This window comes from Scleropages formosus, chromosome 4 (assembly GCF_900964775.1).
Source record: "Scleropages formosus chromosome 4, fSclFor1.1, whole genome shotgun sequence".
Lineage (NCBI taxonomy): Eukaryota > Metazoa > Chordata > Actinopteri > Osteoglossiformes > Osteoglossidae > Scleropages > Scleropages formosus.
The window spans coordinates 1,691,165-1,717,366 of NC_041809.1; the positions used below are offsets into that span (position 1 = coordinate 1,691,165).

Below are 26,202 nucleotides of genomic sequence, written 5' to 3' on the forward strand. Positions count from 1 at the left end.
CACCCTGAATTACTCCAGTAAAATTACACAGCTGTATAAACGGGTAAATAATTAAGTGGCTTAGCACTAAGTCACTGTCGAAAAGTGTCAGATAAATAAACGTCAATGTAGAGCCCAGTAAGAGCTTTTTTAAAAAAAAAATAAAAAAACATGGTCCTCTGTTACCCTCATGGGGTAACTGTCAACGTGTCCTGAGCCGTAACCAGGAGCAGCAAAACTGTCAGTAACTTGGTCTTAATTCTGATATGGCAGAGAGATAAGAACAAGAGCAACGACTGGGACCCCACACCCCCCCCCACACACACACACACACACACACACAGGTGCCTGCTGGTCGGCGGATTTCCACACCGCCCCTCGTCCGCCCGTCTCTGCCAGTGCGTAATTGTGGAGGAATAATGGTGCACTCTGTCGGGCCGCGCAGCGACAAGGGAGCCCACAAACGGACGGCGGTGGCATTTGGAGCGGGAGGAAGAGGCGTCAGCGGCGCACAGAGAGCGCATTATGGCTCAACAGCGCACACTAATACCAGCCTGGACATGTGGCAAAATAAATGTCAGCGCTCATTTTAATGCGCTAAAGCACACCGGGCATTAGGCGCCCAAATGTGTTTCAAGTGCACCGTTTTGGCACAAACATAAAAATACCACATGTCCCATGAGCATCGCTTGGACAGCAATATTAACAAGGGAAGAGATCAATAACCAATCGATACATAATGCACAACCAATAAGTGCCTTTTTTTTTTTTTTTTTTTTTTAAAAAAACACCGCATGTCATTTAGGCACCCAGCAGCAGCGCATTTCCCATTCTGTGCTGAAGGAAAGCTAAAGTAAAACCAGCAGGACGTGCTGCTTGTGCATTTTTCCCTTGCAGACCTGGGGGGGAGACTTTTTGGAAGCGTGCAAAAAAGCCCTTTGACACGCGCATCATAAGCATTTATGAAATTAGCGCTGTCGATTGTGGGAGCTGGCACAGATGAATGGGGTTTCACTTTGAGCGTCTGTATTGGAAAGAGACACACACGCGCAGAAAGAGCTGCATTGTGCCATCCGGAGATCCGCCTTGCTGTTTGGGCTGCAGTCAGTCAACTGTAAAAAATATTTAAAGGGGATCGCGCTCAATTACGTGCGCCGGGGGAGTCGAGCTTTTTCGTCTGATAATACTCCTTTCACAGTCGTCGCTGTCGGACGATGGACGATGGCTAAATATGGGGGCCTGCGTTGCGTTCGAAGAATACCCGGATTCATCCCTTAAAGGTTGACATTTGAAGCCCCGCTGGATTTTCAAGGGGGTATCATGTCTACTTATTCATAGGACCATTACTTGTTCCGGCGAACCGGGAGAGGAGGAGCAGGGGGAGGAGGCCGGAGAACCGCGGCGTCGCCGTTACGTTCGTACGGAGGCACGGGATGATCGACGTGCGAAATTACAAGCCCATCTCCCGCCTGCCAATTAGCTTTAAGCTTTTAATATATTTTTCTTCCGCTCCAAGTCTACAATTATCTTTTGTGACACAGCCTTGGAAATGTAATTGCAACCACGGTGCCTTTATGTCGCTCATAACCACTTCCTCTTTAGCGTACGAATGTCACGGCCCAAGATGGCACCGCATCCTGCAGGCTTCCGAACACGGAGGAGTACTTTCTCAACCTTCGAGAACTGCTACGAAAATGCGGCGGAGTCACGTTGCTCTGCGGCAGTAACCGGTGGACCTTGCGGCTGGGGAAGCGTCGTTTGTTCGGCGACGGCCGCGAAAGGAGCTTCGGACGGAAGTGCCTCGTTCTCCTCAATTCCCATTCATCTCAGCCTTTGCGCTCAATCTGCCAGTCAACCAGCAGATCCTCCTCTCCTCTGTAGAAAATCCTGGAGGCAAATGATCAGTTGTGAAACAATGCAATCAATCACATAGATCTCACCAGCTGGTTTATCACAGCTCTCTCGATAGGTGTTCCACAGGGATCGCTACTCGGCCCCTACTTTCTCCATCTACACACCTTCCCTTGGCTCTGTCACTGCCTCTCATGGACTCCGCTGGATATATGGCACCTCCTCCCTTTCCTCCAAGCAAGCCTCATGTTTCTCTGATATTGCCACCTGGATGAACAATCACCATCTACAACATCCTTTCCAGGCCTGAGATCCACCATCTCCATTCAGGTCCACCTACGTGTTCAGAGTTGTCTACTAACTAGACAACTTCCTCACGTTTGAACACCTTAAGCTGTAAATCGTTTTGGAGAAAAGCATCTGCTTCGTGACTAAATGTGAATGTAACTGGTTCACGTTAGAGCTGGGAGAAGGTAACACCATTATCCTACCCAACAGGGTTAAACGTTCACCGAGAAACGTAGCAATGCTGGGTGGTTCATGTTAAACACTGTGTCACTGGGGGATTTATATACACAAGATATAATATACAAGATCACACACTGCCCCGTGATGCTGGTTTCCATCACCCTGACAACTCCGCCACCTAGCAAACTCTGGTTTCCTTCCGCATTCAGACACCAGTGGCCCTGATGGGACCCAGAGCCTCGCTCAGACTGCAAGATGATGCGGACCCCTCCGATGGTCCGCGAACTGCATGGGTTTAAAAGCAGCTGCTAGGCTCCGGTCTGCTGACATTCAGCGATGAAAAGTCAGCTCTTCGTGCCCGAGAGCCCAAGGAATAAGACCAACCTTTACAGACCTGAAAAATGGCTCCTCTGCTCAATATATCTTCACCGTCCTCCTTCTCATTCCATATTTCACAGTAAAGAAGGAAAAAAAAAAAAAAAAAAAACTGTGAGATAAGCAGAAAATGTTATTATGTAAGATTATGTAAGTTACTATATGCAGCAGTGAGCTGAAGAAAACTTCTGTACTTTTCTTTGCAAAGCCCTTGGAGAGCAGAGGACATTTATAGGCACCGTGTTTATCATAAATAACATCTCTGCAACGTTAATACAGGTGACGGACTTAGACGAATTTTTCTTAAAAAAAATTTTAAACTTTTATTTAGCTCTTTTCCTCGTCAAAGGAAACTTGGAAATTTACTATGATTACCCAGTTTATACTGCTGGGTGATTTTCTCTGAAATACACACTCCAATCAATTGTTGCTACACCCAGGGTACATCATAAATTCCAACCATCTACAGAAGTCCTTTGATAACGTTATTGGCCTTCAAAAGCTGGTTCCACTCTACAAAAATGGCAGCTCCTCATCCGGTGTTGCTCCAAAACACATGTGGGGGGATCCTCTGAAAACGTCTCTTCTGATTTATATGTGGACCGAGCCGCGGCCCGTGCTCCTCTGAGGATGGATGTTTTCTTTCAAGTCAACACAACTGGCTCTCATCTCTTTCCATCCTCCCCCAGAACGCCTCCCCTGGGCAACGGCTGTCCATCCGAAGTGCCCCCCACCCACCTCCCCATGCTGACTCCTTCTGGGAACCACCTCCACTACCCCCCCGTGGCAAAAACACACGAGTGTCCCACGAGGGTCTGGGCTAAACTGTACACATTCCTCTCCGCTCAAATCCCAGCAGGCTGCCAGCAGCCCCCCCCCACTGAAATCAGCATTTACTTAAAACCGAAGCACTTAACTGGAAAGGCTTTATTTAAAATAAAAAAGAAGGCTCCTTTAGCTTGGCATGTTTACATTACTGGATGGACGTCCGAGCCCTTTGGGAAAGCAAGAGATGATTTATCTCCTTGGCCTGGAATCCAAAGAGAGACGGATCCAAAAGCACTACTTCTCCTGGAGCTGAAAAGGCGCTCCGCAAGAGTCGTAATTTATCCTGCACTTCTGGATGTGCTAACAGGATGAGCCTTTGGACTGCAGGACACTCCTCGGGTCCAGAAAGACACGATGCAGTAAGGTGTTTCATGCAGCATCGTACTGGGTTGGGGGCGGGGGGGGTGTTACCCAACATGCATCATCACACTGATAGAAAATGAAGTCTAATTTGAGCCTGTAAGCAGGGTGCAAAGGTGACTCCTTCAATGTAATTATCCTAAGAAGCAAAATTCAGACCTCCTTGTGCGCCTTCCACGTACCAGTCAAAGGTCTGAGTATACTTGCTGGAGACAACAACATTTTACATCCGGGTCACAACTGAATTATTCTTCACTTTCCTACTTTTCCCAGATTCATCTCGTACAGCTTCGAGGGGTGTTTTGGGACGGGTACCTTGGCGAACAATGAAGTGCTGTCCATATAGCTATAATCCCTATGGAACGGCAGGCACGATGTGCGAGTTTGCCATGGGCTTGGTAAAGATCACCAACCCTCACCAGCACTGCAGCCCCACACCATGATGCTGCCACCTCCATGCTGGATGGTTGGAACCACACAGGCACAAGCCTCCCTTCTGAAAAGTCCTGGTTTTGTAGCCCAGGCAAGTCTAGTTTCAGGCAGGAGTTCTCAAACTTTTGACTGCAATTTCAACACCCAGCCATGCGACAAGATAAAACTACAAATAAAAAAAAACTGATGTCCAACTTATGGAAACGCTGCAGCCAATAGACTGCTGGGTGTCGAACTCCCAGCAAAACTCAACGGTATCTAATCTGGGTTTAACAAGCAAATAATGTTCCTCAAAAGGGTGCAAATGGGAACAAGGTGTAAAGCAGCCAGTCGCTAATGGACTATTCTTCACGCTAACCTTTTGGAGGGAGCCGAGCGCGCCGCTGCCGATCGGTCCCGTCGGCCGTTCCCACCGGTCAAACGAGCGCCGGGTAACCGCCCTTTCATCACTACATACAACGGGGCAGCTGTGTAGAAGAGAGCCGGCGTGCGCTGACTCATCAGCAGGGCCAAATGCCATGTGGTAGGAAATCTTCCCCACAGCGAAGGCCTGTAAACATCATTAAAGCGTCAGGGCTCATAAAGCATTTTTATGAAGTAATCTGGCAACTTTACAGGGGTGGTATTATCGCTGCTGAAAGTGCAGAGGTCTGCTCGCTCTGGCGAACACGGGGGGACAAATGAAAGAGAGGACGACATTTTCAAAGACAGGGTCCATCATCGTTGGCGTTCCTTCACCGGCGCTTTATCGTTCGCCGGGACGTTCCCGAGCGCGGCTCACGGGACGAGCCTCGTTGGCGCGCGGCGCGTTGTGGCCCGTGGTCTGTGGCCAGCGTCACGGCTGAATTAAGCGTAATGGGTAGAGCTACCGCTTTTGGATGCGAAGGTCGTGGGTTCGAATCCCACCTCCAGTTGTAGTACCCTTGAGCGAGGTCCTTACCCTAAATTGCTCCGGTAAAATTACCCAACTGTATAAATGAATGAATAATTATAAGTAGATTAACACTAAGTCGCTTTGGAAGAAGTATCAGACATGAATAAATAACTGTGCATGAAACCCCAGGGCAGCAGCGATCGCCGCTGATGTGGCGAAAGTGACAGAAATAGCCAAGGTGTACATCTTTGAGAATCTTCCTCTCCACGTTCACCCGTTCCTCCTCGCTCTAAGTATTTACGATGTGTATTTTTTTTAACGCAGCAGTCTAGTGAAATTGAACGGAAAACAGCCCTCTTGGTGAAAATGACACCGATTTTTGGAAGGAGCGCTCAACGCTCCGTCAGCGTGCCTGGACGCGTTCCACTTCTAGACGGACGGACGCTCCGGGGGCGAGCGAGTAAGTTACGGGGGCGTGCGGTCGGCTCGCTGCTGTTTACTTTATGCAAATGTCACACGGATTAAATCCAGACCAACGCTGTGCTTGCCGGACTGAATAATTGATGAAGAATCTCAAGTGTGAAGAAATGCTTCAATTCGGAAGGTTCAGAACATGGAATATCAAATGATGAACACCTGGGCGCGACTCACAATGCTTGTTTAAATGCTCCCGTTTAGCTTTAGGAGCATTTATTCATGTGACACTTTTTTCCGAAGCAACTTACAATGTTAAGGTACTTGCAGTAATTTACTCTTTTAGACAGCAGGGTAATTTCTACGGTATTAATTCAGGGTTTCGTACCTTCGACTGCGGGATTCAAACTTGGGTGGCTACGAACGGACGGCCGTAGCTGTAACTACTGCGCCACCTGCTGGCCCCATTGGATAAATTTCCAGGGAAGTGAACTGACGCTCAAGTGCGTCCCTGCTCTCCGACAGCACACGGACCCCCTCGAGCCTCCTATTCCCTGCATTCCTGCACGTTTCCCTTTCGCGGTTCCGTTAACAAGGCCGGAGAGCCGTTTCGGAGACGCTGCAACCCACGGGCAGGAAAAAAAATAGCACGACGCTGAGCTAATCATCCGGGCAAGCGGAGCGCAGCGGCGACTAACGCAAAGCAGACGCTGCAGAGCCGCAGCAAGGGGCGCGTGAGGTCACGGTGCACGTGGAGACGAGCGCGACGCTGTTTATACTGGGATTCCATGAAAGCGCTTATAACTCCAACAGTCGTATTTGGTTTTGGGATAAATTAACTGCAGAGCGTTTAGTGTGGCTCGCTGTCACGTCGATTAAAGCCCACATTCCGGCTGCCTTGGAGATGAAGGAGGCGCAGATTTCGCCCGCGGTTCTCCACCACCGCCGCCGCCACCGCCGCACGTGGGAATAGCTGGGGTGGCATGCGTGACGACCCGCAAGCGCAGCAGAGCTACGAGATGTGTCAGGAGCACCGAAGTGGGTTAAGACCTCAAAGAGGCTCGCTGCTCTTCCACAAAGACACACAAACACACCGGCTTGCAAAGAAATCGATGGCTCCAGAGACTGGAAGCTAGATGTTTTAGGTCAATATAGTAGGAGGACGGTCATGTTTCTAGCATTTTTCCGCTCAAAGATGGTCCTGGAGGTAAAGCCGGTACTATGGCGTGTGTAGAATGACAGGCTGCAGCAGGCTTCTCTCGGCTCCACCCACAATGCAGAGGCCACACCCACAATACTACACAGGTGAAATCCTCAAAGGCTTCTCCCCGAAGATCACACATCAGTCGTGGGACAGGACCATGCAGCCAGAGCCACGCCTCAAAGATCACTCCCCCGAGGGGGTCCTGGCTCACAGAACTAGTGAACCTTCAGGGGCCATTTGCTTCCTCCCATTCTACGGAGATGACTCCGGACTCTCACAGGGGTCACGTGGGGCTGCAGGCCAACAGAAGTAGCTTCGCACAAGCCCGAGGTTGAACGGAGGAAGCCCGCAGCAGATAATCTCCAACAAACCACAACGAGCGTCCGCACTTGATCTCGCCCCCCTCCCACCGACGGCCCGCTGCGAAGGCCCCCCTCCTTCCGTGCGAATTTTCAACCGGATGAAGACTCCTTCCGAAAACGTGGCGCATCGCTACCAGGCTTCCGTCCCCCGGCCCGGGACAAAGGGCGCGTCTGAATTTATGCAGCCGATTACTCAACGCACAGAGACACGTATTGAGCCGTGCCACGGTCCTAATCACAGGTTGAATGAAATACTGCTCTCTTGTCGAGTTCACCTTTGATTTATATCGCATTTGTTTTACCACCTTTTTCCTGGAAGCTAATACGACTTTAATATGTGGAACGATAAATCGGGGTGGGATGGCAGGGCAGTCCTCTCCTCGCCTCCCTGGGAACCCTGCCAGGATGTGGCGAGTGGGCTTTGGGGTCGGGATGAAGCGAAACGAGAGCGTCTGCACTGGGCCCGGGCCCCATACGCTCGAGGCGGTCGGCGAAGGGTGTCCAACGCCGGTCTGCCATTGGACACGAGCACCGGCGTCAAGCCTCTTACAGGGAGGAGCTTCAGAGCAGTTTTGACGCTACCCACCTGCACAATGAGGATTGAAATGTGATATAAAGTCCAAAAAATTTCCAAGACCACATTTTCACATCTGCGGTCAAGAAGAGTCAAAGCTGAGTCAATGGTACTTAGCAACAGCAGCAACATGTTGACAAATTTATAAACTGTCATTTAATGTGGAAAGCATCCAGAACAATGGTTTCAGACACGGCCAAAGTGACCCTCACTGGCCCCACAGACTTGGGGACCGAAGTCGTAACCACCAGCGTGGGCGACGGAATGAGAAGCACTAGACGCCAACCACCGATACATAGAGGACAAGAGAACGCCCAAAACATTGCTGTTAAGTGGAGACGAGTTACAGTCCACTGCGGGTCAGTCCTGTTTCACACATTTAGTTTTACGTATTTACGGTATGCGATGCCCTTCTCCAGAAGTGTCTGGAACGGCTCTATAAATCTGGTCGATACGAGTTGACAACCCAACGCGACGAAGAAGCGGAAAACGTGAAAAGGAGGAATTGAGAACAAATGGAATAAGGAGGTATGGAAGGTCCAGAACTTTTCATGTAAGTTCACATGTAGTCATTTAATTCAACATTCTTCTCCAATCTGACCTACAACGTGAGGTTTGTACACCAAGTTACCCTTTTACACAGCAGGGTAATTTTTACTCTATCAATTCAGGGTGAGCACCTTCATCAAGGGAACTGCAGCAGGAAGTGAGATTCAAACCTGGGTCCTTTGAGCCCAAAGGATGAATTTCTAACCACTACGCCACCTGCTGCACCTACATTGAGAAAGTAGCACCGACGCGCTTGTTCAGCCGCTCCGGAAACGGGTACGGAGGGGAGAGCAATCGCATCGTCTTTAAAGCGGTTCCGACACCCCGGTAAGGGTAGGCAGCAGATGAGCGGAGATCGCTCCAACTTCATTTCCACTCTTGCAGAAGAGCTCCAGCTCTATGTAAAAAGGACTTTTTCCAGGCTGAAAGCAGCTGGTGAGTGAGAAGTGCGCACCTCCAATTCATCTTTTTCAGCAGAGCCCGAGAACGACGGTTAAATGTTAATGGTCCGTAGATGGGATCCCAAGGCACAGCTCCCGAGTGCCAGAAAGACGAAGAGAAGAGAAACCAGCGTTTTCCACGTGCGCGTGGGGTCGTGTCTCCGCTCACACCGCGGGGTCCTCCCTCCCGTCACGGTCAGGTGAACCGCGGAGAGCCCGGGCCCCGTCCCGCTCGGAAACGGAGCCCTGCCCCCGACAGCAAACGACCTCTCGTCACGCCCGCGCGAGGCGTGCGTTAAAGACGCGACGAAGCTCCTCCCGCGAGTCGCGCACTCGTTTCTCAGAGCACAACAAGTTACGGTTCAAAGGACCACAGCAGAGTTCCTCCTAGGACCAGTGGCGCACGCCTGGCGCCCAGGACCATAATTAAGACATCCACATCTTCTGCCTCGCTTACCGCGCGGTAAAATGTGCTGCCGAATGTTCAATTATCATTTTCCATACATGAATCATGTCTGAAGACCACCAGGGAGGGTCTGCATCGCATTGCGAGCAGCACTTGTGTTTCTGCGGAAAATCACCCCATACGTGGCGAGGAAAGAGCAACGTGGCTCATCTAGCGGTTGGACGCCTCACGTCCGGCATGTGGTATCGCCCCCCCGCCCCCACCATAATCCCCCAGCACATTACACTGTATATAAACACATCATTCCCCTTCTCCCCACAGCCTGCTCCGGGTTAGAGGGCACCTTCCCTGGGCCTTTCCACAACATCTATGGAAGACACTGACAGAAAGAGCGGAATACGAGGTCAGGCTCAGGTCGGCGGTTTCCCATCATGCCGAGCAGAACCGTAACCCACCCTACACTTACTCGGCGGACGAAAGAAAGATTTACCATGCCTGCCGCTGTCCAATTCTGTCTGGGAAAAACAACTCATCCTTGGCCGAATACGAACCTGACGAGAGGCAGGAGGATGGGGGGAGGAGGGGGAACAACATCAGTAATTTCTGAAGGGATCTGAAATAATAGCAGCCATCAGCGGATGACTGAAAATGCCACGGCGATAAGTTATAATATTCGCGTTTGACTGCGGAAGCGGTCGAGAGTTCAGTTCGTGGGCCAGGTCTTTCGACGGCCGCGTTCCGCTGGAGTTCTGGGATTGCAGCAATATAAAAATAAAAAAAAAAAACAAACATTCAAAAATGCCCCGTAACACAGAGCAAAGCGACATGAAAAGTACAGAAATTAAAATAAATCAAAAGAAATAAATGAGAGTGGCTTTGCCACAACGGCACGTGCAGCACAACATTTCTCATAACCAGCAAGAAGAAAGTTGCGGCAGGTTTGCCGCTCGAGTGACCGCGACGCTGACCCGCGAGCGCTCCGTCCTCACGCTACGCCGGCTCCGTTCGTCGGCCGACGAACGCCGACACGCGCTTCCCAGCTCATTTTCTTTGCTTATTTAACATCGCAAAGAACCGAAATGTCTAGGGGACCCGCGTTTACCCTCCCGGCCAAGAGGGGGCGCTACGGAGCATCCGAACGGAATAGGAAGGTGGCCTCGACTTAGTTCAACTCACTTCCGCAGTGTTTACAGCCCGCAACTGGCGTTTCCGGGCGTCGGCGATCGCCAACGAGATGAGGAACATCGCGTACGTTTACGACATAAATCCGTCAGTCAGCACAGGATAGGAGTGCGGAACCGGCGTCATTTCCGCAATTGTAATTACGGGCATATCGGTAATTCTTACAGAACCGAACCAGCGAATAAACCGAGGTGCGTTCGTGTTAAGCTTTCACCGGTTGCGGCTAAGAGCCGCCGTACCGCACCCACAGCCTATTTCCTAGGCTGGAGATTTCGCCATAAGAATAGCTCTTAATGGAAGGGAAGAACGATCAGGGCGAGAGCGAGAGGACGAAAGAAAAAGCCGAAAGAGCCACATTTTAGCGCAACTCCAAAGAACGTGACTCTACTCAAAATCGCTGCCTGCTTAAGAAATTCTCATCTTTGACACAAACAGCTGGAGGATGTTATTTATTCGTTTATGTGACACTTTGAGACACTTGCGCCGATTTCCCCCATTTACAGAGATGGGTCATTTTTACTCCGCGAGGCAGCAGTTCTCACCGCTACGCACCCTGCGATGAGTACCGTGACCGCGGCGGAACCGGAGAGGCGTTTGCCTGCAGAAGGGCGCTGCTCCCATGCGAACGTCATCCAACAGGTGCGAGCGAGGGCCTCCGTTCTCCCGTGCGGTTGCGAGCGGCCGTTCGAACCCGCTTCTCGACGCTCTTCTCCGTGTGCGTCTCCCCGGAAAGGAGGAACCGCGGCCGCGCGGGAGCTGCCCGAAACGCAGAGTCCGGCGAGACCTGCCTTTACGCCCCCGTTCGGACCTTGTAACCGGGAGACGGGGGCCAAACTCATGAAACAAACGCACGAAACGAGGGGATCCGAGCCCAGACGGGAGCCGTTTGGACGCAGAGTCCGTCCCGAAACGCATACGCCGGACAAAAATAACACTGGGAACCACATGAAAAGGATCCACCAGGGAGAACGTGTCCCTCGGATTCCTCGTTTCCCACAAACTGTCCCCAATTAGCCACAAAACAGCTTCCCGGGAGCATCAGGCAGATGGGGGTTCGATGGGTGGAGTTTCACCATGATCTGAACCGCAGTTCGTTTCTGAGATCCTTGAGCTTAGCAGGACTTTTTTTTTGGGGGGGGGGTCCATGCACCACTGCCTGAACAAGTGCTCCTCAAACCCCCCCACCCCACCTTCCCACTTTTCCACCCACCTCCTCCTACTGCTGCTTGCTATCATAAAGGGCCAGAGCAACACAGCAAGACAAAGGAAAAAGCAATCTTACTTCCTGATTAAAATTATAATCAGGGTCCCCCTCCTCCCGTCGCTTGCCACCCACATTATTAACACAAGGTTATTTTACGTCCCCCCGGAAGGGGGGAGGGGACTCGGGCCGACGGACGGAAGCCCCTCGCACCGGCTTTCGGCCCCATCATCGCTTCCGCTGCCGAACGGCCCCATTAGCATTCGCCGCGGTCGCCGTCCACGTGGCCGCCAAGCACCCCCGGCCCACGTGGTATCGGCGGGCCGCGGCCGGTCCGCTCTCCCGAGAGAACCCCGCGTATGTAAACAGTTTGCGCGGCGCACTCTTAATTAAATGTCAGCATTTTATAACAGGAGTGAACAAACACGACGTGGCTTTGCGCCTCTGAAGTTTGTTGTGGATTAAAGTTAATCCAGGCGGAAATTAACGCCCAGGCCTCTTTCTACAGGCGTGCCGCGCCACGCTGCGACCGCGTCTCCCGGCGCCTCGAGGGACAAGGCCGTTCGTTAGCGCTGCCGTTCCCTCCGTTAAACGGACTCGCCCGTCTCGCACGGACGCCGTACCGACCCGGCGCGGTCGGAGGCCCCCGCGGCTCCGTGCTCCAGGCGCACCAGGGTCGCCCGGCGGATCGCCACCGACGGCAGGTCGCTCGCCCCGGCTACAGAGGCTCCGGTTTCCCGCCCCGCTGCCCTGGCGCGGGCCGCGGGGCCTCGCTGCCAAGCGGTCGCCCCGCCAGGAAACGGTGCCGTTCGCTCAAAACTGCTGCTTCTGCCGCTCTTCCCATCTGTTGGTTTTGGCTCGTGGCAGCAACGCGCTCCTCCTGTCGCAGACGAGGCTGCGCCCGCTGCGCTCGCCGGTCTTTGTCCGCCAGCTCCTGAGCGGCGGTCAGCACCTCAAGAGCCAAGATTTCCGTAGCGAAAACCAAACGACGGCCCCGTGTGTCATTACCGGACGCGCGCGCGCACACACACACACACACGTTAACTGCCTCCAATGTCTCTCAGTTTTCCCTGCAAAAGCTGAGATGCCGAAAATGGCAGCAACACAACGCAGCTCCAAAGAGGCACATTCGGTGATTTTTCACTCAGGTAAAAATCTTGCTCATCCCACATTTGTGCCACTGAGCTGCCCCCCCCCCCACCCCACAAATCGAGAGTGCAGAGGCTTTGTTGGCACATGCACCGCGGACTGATTCACGCACCACCACCACGCACTCACAGCGGTGTGGCTTCCCAGGGAGAAGGTCGCCGGGCACCGCCCGCCTCAGACCCCGACCGAGAGGAGATGCAAAGGCTATGCGGAGCAGTGGCACATTCCGGATGAGAAGAGAGCTCTGGTGCTCTTCCAGGCCGGGATTCTTTTCCCAGAATGCATCGGTGGCGGCGTTCAGAGGGATGACGCAATTACGGGACAACTTATTTTTACAGCGTGCCGAAACAAAGAGAAAAAACAGGTGCGACATCAATCAATCAAAGCCCCCTCAGCACGGAGCCACGCGGCACACACCGCAGCAGAGCGCCATCACAGGAACCGCGATACGATTGTTTCCTATTTACACGTTACGCGTCTGGAGCTGTCAGCTGCGAGCACGAGGCGCCGAGACGAGATGAAAGGCGGACGGCCTGCCGCGAGGGGGGTGGGGAGCCGAAGCGGCGCGGCACTCGCTGATTGTCACGCCGGAACGCCGGCGGTAAGTGGGCCCTCGAACGGCGAGGGGTGCGTAATTAGCGACTGAAGTCTACCACCTCCCCACCTGCTTCTCGGCGTTCGTCCTCGAAGCCGAAACCACAGAAGGACGAGGACACAAACGAGGGAGGAGACGGCAAAGGTAGAGGCTGGGGAGGTTAAACCGCAAACTGTGACCTCTGACCTCTAGGGGAACACGTGAAAGGGACGGCGACTGTAGAGCGACAACTACGTCTCTCCGGCTTCCAGACAGCGGAGAAAACTGGGGAGCTGCGCAAGAAGCAGCAGTAATGTATGTTACATGTAGTCATTCAGGAGAGGATTTTCTCAAACGTAACATATTGTTATTTAACAGACTACTTAGTGCAAGATGACTTACAGTGTTCAGTATACTATAGTAAATTCTCATTTACCTATCTTCATATCAGAGCAATGCAACACACAGATCAATTCAGAGTCACCAACACATCCGCAACACATCTTTGGACTGTGGGAGGAAACCAGAGCACCTGGAGGAAACCCGCGTGGTGTTCAAGCTCCACCCGGACCGAGCGAGATTCGAACCCATGTTCCAACCCGCAGCCCAGGAGCCGTGAGCCGCGTTACCCGCCGCTCCACCAGGTTAGCAGCAAACAAGCAGTACAATGTTCATATTTCGAACTCCTACTTGAAAATGTTCACAGATATAAATGTCAGTGCCGTTTAGCTACGGCTCCTTCCTTGGCTTCTCCACAGGAGGGAAAACGGTAATTCGGTGCAGAGCGGACGGGGGGGGGGCCACTGGTGTTCTGTCCACGAAGAAGTTTGCGGTGTGTCTGTGGCACGGGGAGAATTCACTCCGCACATCAGCTGTCCCTGTGGGCTCATAGCCAACTGTCCCACCCGCCCACCCACAGGAGCGTCTCACACTGAGACGGGGAGCGGACGGTTCCGTTTGACAACACCAGCGAATGCGGGGACACCCGCAGGACGTCATACGCGTAACTCTCGAAAACTCATCAACGGCTCAGGGTCAAATCCCCAAGCCGAAATCCTAACGGTGCCCTCGAACCGAGAACCTACGAGAGCGGTGGCGGAACCGGTGGACTTACCTGTGTCACGCGGCCAAACCGGCAGAAGACAGGGTAGCAGGTACCGCAGCACATGTGACAGAGAGAAAAGGAAACAAAGGACACAGTTAGTTTGGGGCAGTGAACACAGCAGGTAACGGTGTTCAAAGCAACCGATAACCCCAATAAATGCATCGGTCCTCCCTACACCCCCGATCACACACAGGCCACATGTCTATTAGCGGCACGTCTCCAGGGTTCGCCACGCAGTGCCTCGTCCCTTCGTACATAGGGACGACAGACACTTCCGGCAGGAAAAGAAATGCAAAAAGTTAGGACCATCTGACAGAGTTCAGGCTTCGACCTCTGCGGTGGGGCTGCGAACCACCACCAACACAAGCACTGAATCGAACGAAACTGGAACAACAACAAGAAATCTAACTACTAATTTCCCGCCATAAACCGCTTCCCGATTGACCACAAGGGGCTCCGGTGGCGAAGCGTGTCGAAGCCCCATGACTGGTTCCAAAAAGGAACCGCAGAGCTTGTGCGGTTCAGGACAACCACGTTTTACACGTGAATTTAACCAGCGAGACCAAGAAATACTCTTTTTGTCCCAAAGTAGAACCAGAAATACAAGGGCGTATAAACATACAGGTGGGACAAAGGGTAACGAGGAAGGAAAAAATTCGGTCCAACTTGGACAGAAGGAAGGCATCTGCTTTGGAGACCTAGGTAATCCTCTGCCAACAACCACTTGTGCAAGGGTCTCTGTGGTCCAGAGCCTATCCCAGACAGGTAGGGTAATCACACACAAAGGGCAATTTTGAAGGACCTGTTCATCTGAGGAAACCAGGGCATCTGGAAGAAACCCAGACAGTGGGATTTGAACCTATTTCCGAGCTCAAGTCTCGAAGCTGTCGAACACACCAGCGTAACCCATCGAGCCCCCCAGATTCTAGATCAATCTGAACAGCGTGACCCTTTCTGTAGGGCTTCCCGAAGTCCATCAGTGGTCAATAAACCAATAACCACATGGGGATTGTTGAGAGGGGGAAGTGAGAACAAGAGACATTCCATACGTAGCGCATTTAAACATCCTTTACACTGCTCTCCTGAGCTGTACCTTTCAACAAGATCAGCGCTATGACTTCAAAGACCTTCTGGTAGCTCCACTTCAACTATTGCTACCAAACTACACCACTTAACCAAGAACTGGTGAAGAAAACCCACCTGCAACAGCTGAGTTTATTTAGGGCCAATCAGACTCAATTGAGTGGACATCCAATTACCATATTACACAATCTGAAATATGATTGGTCAGATCTCAACACACCTACAGCCCGAACACTTAAGCCTTCAAGTCACTCAATGTCTTTTTAGTGTCAATGACAATGTTTGTCTCCTAAAACTGATTCATTTGTTTTCCGGTTAAGTGCTGTTGGTAACACGGTCTCATTGAGGGTTAAAAAAAAAAAAAAAAGGTGTGAAATGGTTTGTCTTGATTTCAGCCTTGACATCAGAAAAGCCAACGTTGCAGAAGTTTCAGTCAGGGTGTGGACACTTTTGACATGCACTGCACTCTTGTGCTTCTCTGTTAAATTGGTGTTTTATTAGATTCTTGGCATAATTTATGCACGTACAGGAACGCACACAGACACACACGCGTGCGCATACGACTGATGAGCTCGGAGACTCGGAAAACTTGGGCCGCATCACCGACACGTCCTCGGAGACGGATCAAGACCCTATCTTGTGGCTCGGAGCCCCCGTTACCGCACTTTCGCACTGAAACAGAGCAGTGATCACAGGTCAAGCCTTATTAACACGGAACCATCTGCCCATGAAAGGCTGAACGATGCTTTTACGGCGCTATTTACTAAACAAACACAAAGTCTGTTTGGTCATATGCAGAGTAGGCACAAGGCGGTCCCACATGTGCTGGTCCCTAATAGATACCGCCGTACGAAAGGGCACAAAAAGTGAAAGACACGGTGAAGGTTGCAGCAAGGCGTGCACATCCAACCCAACAGGTCCAGTTGAAATGCCTTAACCGCTACAGCAGCTCGTGTTATGAAAGACGGGGATCCGACGAGCTCGGTGGGAACGAAAACCCAAGACTGGGCTGGGAATCAAGCTCATCACCACCTGAAATGCTGCAGCATACGTTTACTTTTGCATTTTGATTTGTACGTTCTATGGAAACACAGCTTGTGTGTGTGACACCACCGTGTTGCTGGTTCACATCCCTCCAGTAGCTAAACAGAGGTGACATTCAAACAGCAAATACATAGATAATCACAGCAGATGGTGTTGATGGGAGGGATTCAGCAGCTCTGAGGGACAGAGGGGTTTGTTCCACTGCACTGGAACCAAAACAGATCGCGTAGTACAAAGACTCTAGAATACTGCTGTGTGTGTGTGAACAGAGCATGATGATTCTTGAGGTGTGAAAATTTACTTTTTCATGCAGTTTTATAGCACATTCCTTGTATTACAGATTATATTAATAGCTGGTAACATTCAGAGGTTACAATAAGAAGACAGTATAATTGGTGCTTTTGTCATGAATAACTGTCCCTGTTTGGAAGCGGTCATGGAGGCCCATCACCACGCTTCATCAGCAGAAGTCCATGTGGACGGGACATGCGTCCCTTAGCTCACCCAGACAGCGGAGGTCAAGGGTCACGGGGATCCGGAAGCTGGACTGGAGAGAACAGCACTGATGCCATCACCAGGTGTCCTGAAGAACCTCAGCGGACAGTCAGGAGGACAGAGCAGGAAATGGAGACGAGGTCCAACCCGATAAGCCACCATGACTCCGGGGGGGGGGGGGGGGGGGGGGGTGTCACAGAGAGGCGGACAGGTGACACTTCCTGTCAGTGCTGCGACGAGTGGGGAAAAAATAGCGAGGACTGGTGCTCTGGGCTTTGGGAAGGAGACGATGATGGAGATTTTAATCAGGGGAAGGTCACACACCAGTTAGGAGTCCATACATCTTACAGATGACAGGCGTCAAAGTGACGACGACGGAGCTCTTCTGGGCTTTATTCGGGGAGGCCTCTCACTGCGGGTGTCATCAATGTCATTCAGCTAATTAACAACGGGGGTGCTGCGCTCCAGTGGGAACACGGTGCTGGATGTGATACACTTCCTGCTTTTTACCTCCTTGCTCAGTACATTCCCATGTTCCATTCACATCTGTATTTGAATATATTCATTTATCAAATCAACTATAAAATATCTGAACAAATATGGAATATAACAGTCATTTCGGTACAGCCGATGTCCTTCGCTTGGAGGTTTGTCAAGGGAGTAAAGCTTAATCTTACACTTTTACTTGGGACCTCGGTCTGTGTACAATAACTGCAGACTGGCGGTGTCAACACATAACAGGAACAAAGGGTTTCCGTGGCAACCGGACGGCCAGCCCTACGATCCGCGGTCCTTCGCTACGACCTCACACGACCTCCTGGCCCGTACGGCTCCGAGGACCAGAACGCAAGCGGGACGTTGCGGGACGCGGAAGCTTGGGAAGGTGCGAGAAAAGACGAAGAACTCGCGGAGACGCAATCGCGCACACAGTCACGCACATCTGCGAAGGGGACGGCGGGGGGGCGTTCCTCGCGTCGGCCGCGCAGACGGACACTCGAGGAATGCGTAAAACAAACAGTCGGGCCTCGCCGTTCCCACGTCTCGCCGCGAGTGGAGTTCGGTTCTCCGTATTGATTTCCGAGTCCCTCCGCAGCAGAGCGGCGGGAAAAGCTGCAGTAAAAACTATGTAAAACAAGAAATGTTAACTCTCAACAGGAGGTGTGAGGGGCCTCTGGGGCGGGATGATTGCCTCCGTAAGCTCTTTTTCGTGTCAAACTTGTCAGAATGGAAATAAAAGAACAAAAAGCGGCGGGAAGCCGTGTCGGCGTCTGGGTCGGGGGCCCGGGGGCCCGCGACGCCCCCCTCCCCCCAGCCACCCACCTGCCTCCGCGGAAGCGCTGGGGGCCGGACGCGAAACGTCGGCGGGAGCGCGGCTCCGGCTTCGGCGACGGGACCGATGCGCTGCTCGATGTGGAGGAAAACGTACGAAACCCACGCGTCCGTTACCGTCCGCTTGCTCGACTCACACCTTCATCTGAGGAAACTTACCGCGATTTACTTCTTTGTACAGCAGGGTCACTTTGACTGCGCGCATTCAGAGGAAGCGCCAAACCGCTACACTACTTGATCCCCCATTACATCTGGAATGAAATTATAATCAGCGACATTATTAATAGACTCATAATTAATTTACGCATTGTGTAAAAACTTGTTCCCTCCGTGTTTTCGCTGAAGCGTCTCCGTTTCGTCCACTTTCACACTTGAAGTTGCTGTCCACAAGTTCACCGGTTCTCAGTTTAGGCCCAAATGTGGTGGATGAGCTCCCTGTGTCCCTCAGAGCTGCTGAATCCCTCCCATCAACAACAGCGAATATGAGTATCCATGCATTTGATATTTGAATGTGACTTCTATAGGAGCTACTGGAGGGATGTGAACCAGCAACATGGTGGAGTCACACACACAAGCTGTGTGTCCATAGTCCTGTGTGTGTCTAAAGCTCTTTGTTGTCGATGCACTTTTGTTTACTGAGTTGTACTAACAACCTGCTGCCGTACGGAGGGGTATGTTCCTCCTCGGAGACCAGGGCAGCATCACACTGGAGTTCTGCCTGGAAGCTGTAGCGCGCACGCACACAAACCACCAGGACGGTTGGCTTTCCGTCAGTCTCTTAGCCACTGCCACACACACACACACACACGCAGCATCCTGGGACTGGCGTTCTGTCACATTCCATGAGAAATATGCAGCGCTTAAGATAATTTCCTTCCTTAAGTATTAAAGCGGCACTTTTACCAACATGGATACACTCAGTCGAACACCGGCACATCGACATTTTCCTCACGCAACCAGGATAATGGGAAGCTTTTCATCTTCTGTGGCAAAACTGTCAGATGGGAGATATCCGGCGCGTTTGTTTCCTCCACCACGGTAAACCTCCCCCACCCCCCTCCCGCTCAGAGAGACGCCAATCTCCCGTCAAAGTGTCGGTACGAGGAAGCAGCTGGTTTGCTCGGGCTCCCCGCCGGTTGAGCGCCGCGGCGTCGTCGGAGAGGAACTCGAATGAGCGGTCGCTTCCGTGGCAAACCGACACATGGCATCTGCCTGTGTCTCCAAATCTCCCGCCTTCCAGATCATTCCTTCCCAACGCCTCGATTTTTCTGGCAGTCTCACGCAGCCTCTCCTCAGAAGTTCGGAGCAGGAAGGAGACTCCCGGTGACTCGTCCCGAGGCAGCCTCACCGAGGGTGAAGCCAAAGCCATCTCAGGGCATCTCCTCTCGATCCTCATGGACAATCAAGGTGTCCAGCAGAAGGAAGGTACCAAAGAACAAGGTACCGAAGGTCTCAGGTCATACTCAACTATAAAGACAAAGATATTGGGTCACAGGCATCCGCAAACAGGAGGCTGAGTGTCGAATCCTGAGACTAGACCAGGAGATCCAAGTACAACATCCGCCCGATGGCCAAGGGTTCCGCTCCGGCGTGTCTGCGGCGGAGGAGTCTCTGCCAAACCCCACGGCTGCAAATGAAGTGCCGCCCGTCCAAATTCATCCTCCACATCAGCCTGGCCCTCTCCCAGACTCCACCTGGTATTCTGCTCACGTCCTCCAGGATGGATTGGGTGAAACCCTCTAAATGCTCCAGTCAACAGTCTCTACGGTTACGGTGAGAAGAGGACAGTGTTCTGCTAGCGCCAGCAAGAGAGGAGAAGAGGAAGTTCATAGTTCAACTCCTCTCTCCTGGGATCAGTAATGGACACAGGGGGTCCAGTAGTCAGGAGAAACATGGACAGAGCTACAGTGGAAGATGCGGAGAAGAAGCTCCTCAGATGTGCTCACGGAGCCACAAGGACAACGAGCAGTGCTGTTCACTCGGGGCTCTTTCTAGAACACTCTATGGGTGTGGGAGGTGGACACTGAAGGAGCAGGACAGGAGACACACGGACTCCTTTGGACTGTGGAGCTGGAGGACACTTAAGGACATCGGAGAGGTAGGACAACCAACACGTGGATGTTGGGTCTAATGAGAGCAGAACTGTCCCTGGAAGCTCAGATGATGAGACTGATGTTTTCACATTTTGGACACATCATGAGAAGGTTGGACTCTAGAGAAGATGGCGACGATAGGAAAGTTGGAGGGAGGAGAAGAAGAAGACGAGCAACAACCGGGCGGATGGACCCAACCACAGAGACAGTGGACACAGCTATTTAACACTAAGGACACCACTGGAGGACAGAATCTTCTGGAAGAGCTCTACATAAGTGGTCAACAAGAGTGGACATGGACTCAGCCACAGCGTAACCACAAAGACCACAGTAATTACCGAGACTTCAGCTTTACTTTCAGTCCAGGTCAGGTTTCCCACGTGAGGAACTCGAGCGTCACTCTGGAAGGCAGTCGGCAGGGCGAGCGAATCCCCGTTCGAAGAGAATATGAGAAATCAATTCAACGGCTTCTGAACGACACGGCAACTTTAATTAAGGCCTCAAATGCGCTTAATTATGTGCTGAGCGCAAAACCAGTTGTGGAAACATAATGAACTCATTAATGGTAATTAATATCAAATCAGACTCTTATAGTCCTGTTTATTTGAGAGGTGCTGCGAGGATTAAAGAGCCGCACGGAACTCGGAGCGCTTCACCCTTCTGGACCTTCTTTATTTAGATGTCGCTTTCCTCCACCTTGACTTACCGCGATTTACCCGTTTGTATTATTTGTATATTATTATACCCAAGTACCTTGATCAAGGTTGGTACGGCAGGAGCGCGATTTGAACCGAAAACCATAAAATCGCAAGGCAGCAGCTCTAACCGCTGCGCCACCTGCTGCCTCCTCTATAAATATAATAAATAAAGACCTGCTACGTTTTTTTTTTTTTTTTTTTCTTTTTACTTCTACGATGAGGGAAATTAGTTCTGCAGACCTGCAGGCGAACGCAGCCGTGTTTGTTCTGGCCACGCTCCGGCATGCCTCGGCGCAAACGTCTCGGAAGGTTCTAGAAACTTCCGCCAACTTCCATGCTGTTGCTGAGGGAAGTGCATTGCGCGAGTCTTCAGGGAGAGGAGCTGCCGGGGAAGCGGACGTGCGGTGAGCGGCGGAGAACGAGATGGTCCACGTGCTCCGAGACGCTCGAGCGCTTAATTCCTCAGCAGCTCTTATCGCTGGACGTCAGACAGCCGAAAAGGCCCGAACCGTCTCGTCAGCACGAGTCCGCAGAGGACGGCCTGTCCAAGGAGGAGACGTGGGCGCGATGGCGACCTTCGCTGAGGGAGCGCAGACCTTTAAGCGGGCGGCGGGCGTGAGCCGTTTAGCCGCAGACAAGGTCAGGCTGCAGAACTCTAAAGGTCGGCTCTCGGCAGCGTCCAAAAGACACGTCGTCCCTCCCCCTGTGAAGAAGCACGAGGTCGGGCCTCGGCTAAATACCTTGGTGCTCAAAGACTGTTGCTGGAGCGGAAGAGTAACTAGGACAAGTGAGTCCAGCATTAAATGGACAGCAGAGTCCAAAAGTAACTAGGACAAGGGAGTCCAACATTAACGGGACATGGACGTTCAGCACCGATGGGGCAGGAGAGTCCAGTTTTAATAGGAGAGGACAGCAACTGGGAGAAGAGAGTCCAACAATAATGGGACAGGAGAGTCAAGCATCGCCGAGACATAATAGCAATGTGTCTCCATGTCCTACAGATGCTCGGTGTGTCCAGATGCTCCCTGTCATCGTGCAGGCAGTGATGAGGAGAGATGAAGACACATCCGCGTCTCATAGCTATGAATCCCACGCTCCGGTGGACACGTCCCATTCGGCTCGGTTAAGGCAGCGCGACACAATCGATTTCCTGCAGGATTTGTCCGCGCGAGCAAGACGGGGGAGGGGACACGTCTGCGCTGTCACAAAGTGACGGGGGATAAATTTAAGCCACGCGGAGACGTCCGGAGGAAGCTCGCCGAATCCCGGCACTCGGCCGCTGTCAGGCTGTCCGTCAAAAGGCCGGGCTCAGCGTGTCCGCGGCGACGCGCGGCAAGGCGACGCGCCGGCACCGCGCCCCCCCCGGCCCTCCTAATTGAAAAAACACAGGAATCGAGTCCAAGCAAATTCCAGCGCTGCCATGTTCTTACGAACGGACCGAAAGAAACACACGCTTGGGCGCGTCTCTGTTCACGGCTGACGACGTCGCCGACGCTCCGTCTACACACGTGTAACACGGTGAAAGAAACACACGTCAGGCCCTCGGTCCCGTTTCCCCCAAACCGACATCCGCGCGTTCGACGGCACGTCCGCCGGGACCGCGCCTCGGGCCGGAACACAGGACACTTAGAACACGTATGAAGTAGAACGTAGGGAAGACGCGGGAACTCGCGGAACACGCTCTGAACACGGAACGCACACCGGACGTTGTTGATCCAGTTACTCAAAGCTCATCATGTTCTATGTTCTTTGAAGAATTTCACACGCAAAAAACATGGCCAAAAAAAAACGCCCCGGGTTTCGCGTTCCAACGCAGCGAGCCAACGAAAACGATGACCGTGGGCCACGCGCGGCCGATGCGTCTTCGGAGTCTTTGATTGGAACGGGCAAAAGCTCAAACATGTTGTGTACAAATTGAAACCAGGTGACTCCTGAGTAGCGACCGCCCCCGCGGCCCCCGTGAGGAGCGGCAGTCAGACGAACGCGAAAACTCCTGTCTCTGTTTACCATTTATAGTCATTTACGCGGAGAAGAGTTTATCGAAACGGGGCTCCGAGTCGCGGCCGCATCGGGAGGCATTCTTTCGGCGAGACGCGCCGCTCGAGCCCCGTCGGCGAATTCCGCACCACGGCGCCCGAGGGCCCACGTCAACACTCCCGTTTCCACGGTGACCTTAGGAACATACTTAGAATAGCAAAGAAAAGCAGAAAAGCCCCGTGCAGTCGACTCTTCAGTTTTGGAAAGTGGGTGCACACGTGTGTGTGTTGCGCGTCGGGTTGAGACGAGACCTTGGAGGTCGTCGACTCGAAAGGTCCTTGTGCGTCTACGCGTGTAGGACTGGGTGCGCTCTCAGGTGTGTCCACCTGTCTGCCAGGGAGCAACAGGTGCGCCGCCCCGAAGAGATTCATAACTAAACACCGCACGCAATGTGCACTGAGAATGTGCGGATTATGAACTCGGCAGAAAATCACTGCAACTCAACAGGAAGACGGACGGAGAGGGACGCCGTCATCGGAGGGTCGGAAACAAAAGGAGCGTCAAACACACAACACAACTGTCTCACTTGCAAACTCTTATTTACCCTTATTTACCCACTTATACAGCAGGGTAATTACCTTTATCAAGGGTACTGCAGTAGGAGGTGGGATTTGAACCCAGGGCCAATGAGTACAAGGCAACGGTTCCAATATCTGTCATGTTACCAACCGTTATTAATCCGCCGCTCTAATTTGAACATTTATTTACCGCAGTTCGGACATGATCTTTTTAACTATTTACCTTTAACTTATTAATAACTTAATAACAACACTCTGTGCCCGAAAGTGAGTTATATTATTAACCTACATACACTTATTTACTGCATCACTTCAGGGTTAGTACCTTAATCACAGGTACCGCAGCTGCAGGTGGGATTCGATCCCAGGACCTTAGAGCATGAGGTGAGGGATCTAACCACTACGCCCCCTGCTGCCCAATAAAAGAGCAGCGTGTGCTTTGTGGATCACATGAAGTTTAGCTCTAATAAAGCGGTAAGATGTCTGAGGGCACGTTGACAGTGTGTGTGTGTGTGTGTGTGTGTGTGTGTGTGAGTGAGAGAGAGAGATTGTGTGCAGCTATACAGATTTACAACAGTGGAACGAAAAGCACCTTTTTTCCATTCAGCTCAGCATCAGAAACACTGTTTTTCCTACTAAAGAAACATGAGAAGCAGCGCAGAGTTTTAGCCCCATTATTTGTGTCCTTTCCCTCCTTTTATTGAGGGATTTTTACACATTTTAATAACCCTCAACTGATACAGTAAAAATTACCCTGCTGTACAAAGTGTAAATCAGTGTAGTTGCAGCGGAGAAGAAGGGCAGAAGAATAAATAATGAAATTATAATAAAACGACGATAAAAAAATAAAGAATATAAAGAATGGAGAAAAACAATGAAATGCATCAAATTAACAACTAAACGATATATCCTGCGACGCAGTCCTCGGGCCCACACCCCCGACGCGCTCGAGGGCCACGCATCTCCACGCGTCCTGCGATCCACCACGCGTTTCCGGTTCGGTCACAAAGCGGAGCTCGCAGATTATCGAGCTGCTGGGGATTGGAACAAAAACCTGAGCGGTTTGGAGGGAAAAAGGAGGGAAAAAGGAAAATTTCCTCTCCGGGACGCAGTGGGACTTTGCTTAAAGAATTAATGGCACAGAGTGATGGGTGTGAGTAGCACAGCGAGTCGCAATAATCATATAATTAGCAACACACACACGCACGCACGCACACACACAAATGAGAGCAGCGCTGCAGTCATTGCTGCCCCCCGAGAGCCTCGCTGATTGTTATTTTCAATTACCGCGGTGTTTCCAGGGCACGTCCCCGAGCGGGGCGGTCCGAAGTGGGACACTCGTTCCACGCGCCACAAAGTAAGAACACGAGAGGCCCGGGGGCTGGGTCACGGGTGCGAGGTGCGAATGGGCGGCACGCTCCGCTATAGGCGGGGGGGGGGGGGGGGGGGGGTCTTCGACAGTCCCCTGAGACTCACTAATAATAAACTGTCGAAAACAAAAAGTGGGAGCTGCTTGAAACACCTTTTCAGAAGGAATTTAACTAGTTTGAAAAACCCAAGGCATTATGGGACTTTATAAACCGAGCTTCCCGCATAGTAACAGGAGCTCTGCAGCGCCTCTTTCTCTTCGATTCTAAATAGTTTGCCCCGCCCACTGCTATCATGCCTGTTCTGCCACACCTGCATCCTTCTATATCTGTTCTTCTCTCCCTGCCCCACCCCTATCCTAGCTCCACCCCCTAAGTGTTGAGAAGGAGGAGTCGAAGGTGGTGTGACACCGAAACACTCTGCACACACTGCTTGAGGACTCATCCCTCCCCGTTGACACAATGTCTTCACTTCTCAGCCCCGGGTCTCCTATCTGAGGATGACTACGGCTCAGGAGCACAGTACCGCGGTAGCAGCTCTCTGGACGGGTCTTTGCTCCGAAGCCTGTGACAGCAGCTACCGGCGAGGAGCTCCACCCGCCGCGGCTCAGGGAACAAATGAAGCGACGACATCAAAAACAGGTTTTAAAAGAAAAAAAAAAACAAGCCCAGCCGGCCTGTTATTCCAGTCAAACGCCCCGGGTTCGAATCCCACCTTACGCTGCAGTACCCTTGTACAAGGTACTTAGCCTGAATTGATACAGTAAAAATGGCCCTGCTGTATGAATGGGTAAATCAGTTTAACTAATTCTGGAGAAAAAGGATCAGGTAAACAAATAAATAAACGACAAAAAGAAAAGATTCCAATAAATAGATGTAAACAAAGGAATAAACCGAAGAGTTGGACAAGAGTTAAAAGGAGGAGGTTATTTATAGAATGTTATTTCCAATAAAAGCATCTGCTGCGCAAATTTTGAAATCGGAATACATGTGGTTGTACAAGCACGCACACGCGCACACACACGCACGCACTGAGCTGCAGCCCTGAAATGTAACAGGAGTAAAGCACTCTGTTGTTCCAGCGGCGAAGGGCCACCAGGCAGCCACCTCCATCTGTCATTGATCAGCAGAATGAGAAAGTGGCTGAGTCAGCAAACACACACACACAAACCCCACACACACACACACACACACCTTCCCCGTCCCCACAG

The 26,202-nt window shown here is 51.9% G+C and overlaps 1 protein-coding gene across 1 annotated transcript in view; it reads right to left on the minus strand.

The window, feature by feature from the left end:
- Positions 1-1,560: 1,560 nt before the first annotated feature.
- The window catches only part of macrod2 (mono-ADP ribosylhydrolase 2), a 257,408-nt gene continuing 232,766 nt past the window's right edge, over positions 1,561-26,202 (minus strand). The window contains exon 6 of the mRNA XM_018740111.1: positions 1,561-1,866. Coding sequence (XP_018595627.1) covers positions 1,865-1,866 — 2 coding nt within the window. The 3' untranslated portion in view covers positions 1,561-1,864. The remainder of the gene's footprint in view (positions 1,867-26,202) is intronic.